The 7,500-nt window shown below is 42.7% G+C and overlaps 1 protein-coding gene across 1 annotated transcript in view; it reads left to right on the forward strand.

Moving 5' to 3' along the window:
* dnah2 (dynein, axonemal, heavy chain 2) overlaps nt 1–7,500 on the forward strand; it is a gene marked incomplete at both ends in the record, with an annotated part of 428,475 nt that overhangs the window by 235,720 nt on the left and 185,255 nt on the right. Inside the window, 3 exons of the mRNA XM_080450915.1 lie at nt 1,286–1,475; nt 2,338–2,518; nt 6,125–6,252. Coding sequence (XP_080307041.1) covers nt 1,286–1,475; nt 2,338–2,518; nt 6,125–6,252 — 499 coding nt within the window. The remainder of the gene's footprint in view (nt 1–1,285; nt 1,476–2,337; nt 2,519–6,124; nt 6,253–7,500) is intronic.

Genomic DNA, 7,500 nt, shown 5'->3' on the forward strand with positions numbered 1-7,500 from the left:
TTGTGTGGTGTTTGTTGTCCAGGTGTTTCAGGACTGTGTGTTTGTGTGTTTTTTTTTTGTCCAGGTGTTTCATGACTGTGTGTGGTGTTTGTCTGGGTGTTTCATGACTGTGTGTTTGTGTGGTGTTTAGTTGTCCAGGTGTTTCAGGACTGTGTGTTTGTGTGGTGTTTGTTGTCCAGGTGTTTCAGGACTGTGTGTTTGTGTGGTGTTTAGTTGTCCAGGTGTTTCATGACTGTGTGTTTGTGTGGTGTTTAGTTGTCCAGGTGTTTCAGGACTGTGTGTTTGTGTGGTGTTTGTTGTCCAGGTGTTTCAGGACTGTGTGTTTGTGTGGTGTTTGTTGTCCAGGTGTTTCATGACTGTGTGTTTGTGCGGTGTTTAGTTGTCCAGGTGTTTCAGGACTGTGTGTTTGTGTGGTGTTTGTTGTCCAGGTGTTTCAGGACTGTGTGTGGTGTTTGTTGTCCAGGTGTTTCAGGACTGTGTGTGGTGTTTGTTGTCCAGGTGTTTCATGACTGTGTGTGGTGTTTGTTGTCCAGGTGTTTCAGGACTGTGTGTGGTGTTTGTTGTCCAGGTGTTTCATGACTGTGTGTTTGTGTGGTGTTTGTTGTCCAGGTGTTTCAGGACTGTGTGTTTGTGTGGTGTTTGTTGTCCAGGTGTTTCAGGACTGTGTGTTTGTGTGGTGTTTGTTGTCCAGGTGTTTCAGGACTGTGTGTTTGTGTGTTTTTTTTTGTCCAGGTGTTTCATGACTGTGTGTGGTGTTTGTCTGGGTGTTTCATGACTGTGTGTTTGTGTGGTGTTTAGTTGTCCAGGTGTTTCAGGACTGTGTGTTTGTGTGGTGTTTGTTGTCCAGGTGTTTCAGGACTGTGTGTTTGTGTGGTGTTTAGTTGTCCAGGTGTTTCATGACTGTGTGTTTGTGTGGTGTTTGTTGTCCAGGTGTTTCAGGACTGTGTGTTTGTGTGGTGTTTGTTGTCCAGGTGTTTCAGGACTGTGTGTTTGTGTGGTGTTTAGTTGTCCAGGTGTTTCAGGACTGTGTGTTTGTGTGGTGTTTGTTGTCCAGGTGTTTCAGGACTGTGTGTTTGTGTGGTGTTTGTTGTCCAGGTGTTTCATGACTGTGTGTGTGGTGTTTGTCTGGGTGTTTCATGACTGTGTGTGGTGTTTGTTGTCCAGGTGTTTCAGGACTGTGTGTTTGTGTGGTGTTTGTTGTCCAGGTGTTTCAGGACTGTGTGTGTGTATGTGGTGTTTGTTGTCCAGGTGTTTCATGAACGCGTGTGCTGTGTTTTTTTCCCAGGTGTTTCATGGCGTTGACCACGGCCCTCCACCTCCACCGGGGGGGCTCTCTCAAAGGGCCGGCGGGGACCGGGAAGACGGAGACGGTCAAAGACCTGGGCAAGGCCCTGGGCCTGTATGTCATCGTGGTCAACTGCTCCGAGGGACTGGACTACACGTGCATGGCACGCATGTACTCTGGGCTGGCACAGGTATAGGCATGATGATGACCATCCATGATGATGATAATAACAGTGATTAGAGCTGGGCCCTTTGAATGTAATGGGCTTTTCGTAAATTAATTCCCTACTTGATTTCGTCGACTAAAAACTATGACGGAAAATGTTCGTCGACTACCTTTTTTCCACTGACGAAAACTAAATTAAAACTCAATAAATTAAAACTCAATAAAAACTAAGACTAAATAATATTGAAAATTTCGTCGACAAATAAAAACTAGACTAAAATGTTAGTGAGGGACTTGTGGAGAAAGAGAACCAGTAGAACTAAAAGACAAGTCGTTTTATGTTTGGTTGCGTTCGATGCTCTGAAAATAGCAGATCTACAAGCTCACACAGCTTGTGAGCTTGTAGATCTGCTATTTTCAGCATGCAACATGTAAAATCAGCCATTACGACGCCATAAAGCACCGCCAAAATACTTTATGTTCGACTAAATCAACTGTAGATTTAGTCGACTATAATCTTATGATATTTAGTCGACTAAAACTAGACTAACAGTAATACATTTCAGATGACTAAAATATGACAAAAACTAAATGGAATTCGATTCAAAAGACTATGACTAAAACTGAATCAAACTTTGCTGTCAAAATCAACACTGCTACAGCGTCACACAAATTAAAAGCGTCAAAATAAGCCGGTCTACAAGCTCGAACGTGCCGTTAATTTGAATGCCGAAAAGTCGCGGCACATTGTGAGCTTGTAGATCTGCTATTTGCACAGCTTTTGTGCAGCACTCTTCTACGATGAAGTAGGCCATTGATTTACAAAAATATGGATATATGAGTTTTCTGACCGACAGTGACGATATGCTTTGTCCACCACCGAGCAGATAGGAGCGTGGGGCTGTTTCGACGAGTTCAACCGCGTCAGCGTGGGGGTGCAGTCGGTGCTGGCCCAGCGGATCCACTCCATCCTGGTCGCCCTGGCAACGGGACAGGACCGCTTTGTTTACGACCGGCGCCAGATCCGCCTCGTCCCGTCCTGCGGCATCTTCATCACCATGAACCCTGGTGAGTGCACACACACACACACACACACACACACACACACACACACGGTGTGTGTTATGCTGTCCAACAGTTTTGGACAGCATAACAAATATCAGCATACTATTTATCATTTTAAGTTTGATTTGATTTATGAGCCCATTGAGTCCACATTAAAAACATACATAATTATGAAAGACAACATCCAAGTATTACAGCATATGGCAGTCATAAAAATACATAAGTAAAAATGATAAGTTGGTCTACAGCATTGCTTTAAATTGCCCTAAATGAGCTCAGGACGTAGTCGACACAATCACAGCAACTCTTCATGATGTCACCTCAATGAAAGTTCACCAGATCAATAACGTGCTCGTTTTGGCTGCAGGCTGTGTTTGTTCATCATGTTCATCATGTTAATGCATGATGAAACTGTGTGAAATCAAACCCAATGTTAAGTAAGCTGGTTGGTCAGAAAAACAAGAATATCGTCACCCCTACTTTACATGTAATAGCATGTAAAAGCATGTGAAAGCAACATAGCCTGACAAACCTCAACAAATGAGGTCCTTACACGTGGAAATGCATCAGAGAATGTTTCACATCAAACTATTCATTTGGTGGCGGTGCCTCATTCATACAGGTTGATGCTTTTATGGGGAAAAGCCTGCCTCGATTCAAAAGAAACAATTGTGTCGCTTTATTGGCGTGTAATATTCAAATTTAGTATGGACGTATTCATGAAACAAACATCTGTTTAAATTAATGCAATCTAATTGCAGGGACCTTTATACTAGACTATTTATATTCTGGTGTCTAAATGAGCTAAATGAGCTGCACAGCAGGAGTTTTGATGTTGTGTTGATGGTATAGACTATAGAGCGTCGCAGTTCCCGCCCACTTCCTGTTTTTTTTGGTGCCGGAAGAAAAAACTCAATGCATTTTTCCATTGACATTTCCAAAAATATTTATATCTATTAATTTAAGCCTCGAATCAAGCCATCATGAGAGGACATGAATCATGACCATAAAACGTTTTCTTTTTTATTTTATATTTAATTATATGATATACTATATTTAATAAATACCCTTTGTTTTGCCGTTTTAAAAAAAAAACAAACACAGAATCAAACGTTTTATGGTCATGATTCATGTCATCTCGTGATGGCTTGATTCGAGGCTTAAATTAATAGATATAAATATTTTTGGAAATGTCAATGGAAAAATGCATTGAGTTTTTTCTTCCGGCACCAAAAAAAACAGGAAGTGGGCGGGAACTGCGACGCTCTATAGAGACACACGGGCGCCGACAATTTCACGCCCACAATGTCATGCCCACAATTGAGACAGCACCACCCCTCGGGGTAAGGGAGAACGGTGTACTGCAGGCCAGCCCATAGGAAGCCACTGTAATTGAACCGTAGCCTACTTTTAAAATAATCCTACATGAACCGGAGACGATATAGATTGAATAAAAATGTGTTGCCAAATGTCTTTGTCAACATATCGTCTTGTTTTCTCAATAGATTATGTGTTTCACATTTAATTTGACACAAATGGGTTAGAGGGGAGACGGCAGACAGACAGGTATTTCAGTGACATCACTGTCCTTACGAGCGCCAAATTTAAAGAGGGGAATTCTCAATTCTACTTTCCAGACTGACTTTGTTTATGTCTATATTTTTAACATGTCACAGGCTTATATTAATTCTCTACCTGCCGTGGAGCTCCCACGGTACAATGACAAATTAAAACGTGTGGGTTTACCGTGTTGTCCATTTAACTTGCCTGACTGTATTTGGGGAAATGACCCAACTAAATGGCCAGGAGTGATATATCCCGACATTTTCAAGTACCCAGTGAATTCACCAGGTTAGTATCCAAAATAAGTCTTGCAAGACGCCGTTTGGAAGAAGCAAGATGCGATAATTTTCCAAAATAAATATAATGTAAAATAAAAATGATACGTGAAAGACACAAACGTATACTTGTATTGAAAACCTCAAAGGATGTGTCCGTGACGTACATATCATGCAGCACTTAAACTTAAACTAATTTGCGCTGTCTCAATTGTAGATCTCTCTCTCTGCTGCGTGGTGCAGCGATTCAATTTGCCATATTAGGGAGATCAACAGCAATCAGGTTCCTTAATTGGTCAATATACACTCATCGGCTTTGTGGATTGGCCAGACTTTATGTGACATTTGTGCGGCTAAACGAATATAAATGATAGGGCGCACATCAGGACTGCATTGTGTTACAAAGCAGGACTTGCAAAATTCAAATTTATCTACGGTGTGAGGAATGTTCTGGACGGTGCATCTGAATGGAAATCCAAGTCCAGGATACTGGTATGCTGCTGCTGCAGTAAGGCACAAGGTCTACACCTTCGTAGACTGTTCTGTAGAAAATGTGTGTCAGATTGGAGTTCACGTTTTTAACACGGTGTCTTTATGCTGGCTGACGTTGCCTCCAGTTACAACTGGTCTCTTTGAGGTTCCCTCCTTTATCTACGGCCACACAGCTGTGCTGGCAGGAGATTTCATCTACATCTGGGGTGGGCTAACGTCATGCAATGCTCTTCATGCGTTTGATGTCGACACTCATAGATGGCTCAACCCCGTGGTTTCTGGGACTGTTCCAGAGGCGAGAAGGCACCACTCAGCCTGTGTCTTGGGGAAGGTCATGTATATCCATGGAGGATACATCAAGCTGACTGGACGCACGAATGACATCTACAAGTTGGACACCACCACAATGGTCTGGGCTTTAATTAACACCAGAGGCACACATCCACAATCTGTTACATGGTATAGCTCTGCCACCATCATCGGGACAAAGATGTTTATGTTTGGGGGCAACAACATCAGTGTGTTTGACACAGAGACCAACTCCTGGCTGAGCACACCTTCTGCCAAGCTTCTTCCAGCAAGACGCTGGGGTCATTCAGCCTTTGCCTTCAATGGAGAGCTGTACATATGTGGTGGTGGAATCCAGGACCGGACCTTCAATGATTTGTGGAAGTTCAACCCAGAGACCTTCTCCTGGAAGAAGGTTGAGCCCAAGGGGAAAGGCCCATGTTCAGGGATGCATTTTATGTGCTGTTGCATGGTGGGAGATCGTATCATCCTCTTTAACAATGACCTGTACATCTTAGACTTAAGTCCTAGCATGAAGACATTATGCAAGCTAGCAGTTATTCATTACGGTCTGGAGCAGTCTGAACTCACACATTACATCAGGTGGGAACTGGCAGCCATGACAAAAAAAATCAAATGATAATATGATAATAGTATTATTACTCACTGGTACAGATTCATAAACCACAGATCACTTGAGCACAGTCCATAATGCTCATCTGTTTATTCTTTTACAATGGAACCATTAATAAGAGTGCCTCTTGTTTGGTATCTGCACCAAATTAGCACCTAATAAAAAAAGAAACCTGGAGAGACCTGGATATTGAAAGGGGGACGCTGGCCCAACGAGTGTGGCAACAGAGTATTTGGTTTGGAACAGAACTATCTTGTCTCTTTCTTCCATAGTGACATTGTCCTGCATCCGATCATGTGTCCCTATCCAGATCAGGTTCTCCACTAGCCTCTTCTGTTTTTTTTTGTTTTTTTCCAGGTTACAACGGCCATACGGAGCTACCAGACAACCTGAAGTGCATGTTCAGGCCCTTCTCCATGGTGGTGCCCGACTCCGCTGTCATCACCCACATCACGCTGTTTGGAGAAGGCTTCGGCAAGTGCGAGGTAACATGAAGTCCTAATGCGGACATTTATATAATTGCAGCGGACCCCCATCTGAAAAGGTTTTGTAGAGACCACATAAGAGAAGATTATTATTATTTAAATGTTTTTGAAAATATTCGAACAGATCTCCAAGCATTGCACATGGCGACACTTGAACACCTGAACTTGTTGATGAAATATAAAATAGGGTTAAAGTGGTTGCCGGTCGGATCGGCGGCTCTGGACAACTGAATCTCCATATATTTGGGCATATTGGTCGGATCGGCGGTTCTGGACAACCGCATGTCCGAATGACTCGACACTGTGCACTCAGGCCCCTCGGGTTGGCGACAATGGTTTGAAATCGGTCGGACGTGAATAACAGACGTACAGAGATTCTGTGATTTTATTGTATAAACATTTTTTAAATGTTCCAGTTCCTGAAAAGTGACTGTTTTGGACATACAAGGTTTGTACATAGCTGTCAAAAGGATGAAACACAAAAAAAATACCTTTATGAGTTTTGAAATACCTGCTGGTGTAGAAAGCTTAAAAGCCACAGAGGAGCAAGGATTGAGAGCCACCTTCACATGAGAGAATGAATTCATACTCCAAAGCATTTGAAAAAAACTACAAGTGCAGTCACGTTCACCACTTATCAAAAATGAGGAAAACACGCTGATGATTCACTCCATTAGCTTTCAAGGCTGCCCTTAAAGTGCCCTGGTACCACCAGCTGTGTTCTTGTAAGCTGCTAAAGAGGATTTTAGTGTGAACTGCAGAGGCGATGCTATGCAACGGGAGGCTGTTTCGAAACAGCATGCCAGGCTAAGCAGGGCTGATCAAACATCGATCAAAACAATTGATTTGTTCCATTATTAAAAAAATATAGATTTTTGAAAACCGCAGAAAACATCGATCAAAACAATTGATTTGTTCCATTATTTCAAAAATATAGATTTTTGAAAACAGCAGATGAAAACAGCAGATGTACAAGCTTACTACAAGAGTAGTAAGTACGTAGGTTTGAGTGGCTTATTGTCTGTACCAGCCGTGAGCGAGAGAGACTATCCCTGTTTCTTGTCAAATTCTCCGTAACATACTCACTATGGGATATCAGCGCCTCCCGGCGATGATATCCCATAGTGAGTATGTTACGGAGAATTCTAAAGAAACCGGGGTTACATCCGTAACCTCGAGTTTCAATGCGCTAGACCCCTGGGAGATGGATTGCTGAGGTGGAGCGCAACATCACCTACTGTACCATCA

The sequence above is a fragment of the Gymnoscopelus braueri genome, assembly GCF_963280865.1.
Source record: "Gymnoscopelus braueri genome assembly, chromosome: 15".
Classification (NCBI taxonomy): Eukaryota; Metazoa; Chordata; class Actinopteri; order Myctophiformes; family Myctophidae; genus Gymnoscopelus; species Gymnoscopelus braueri.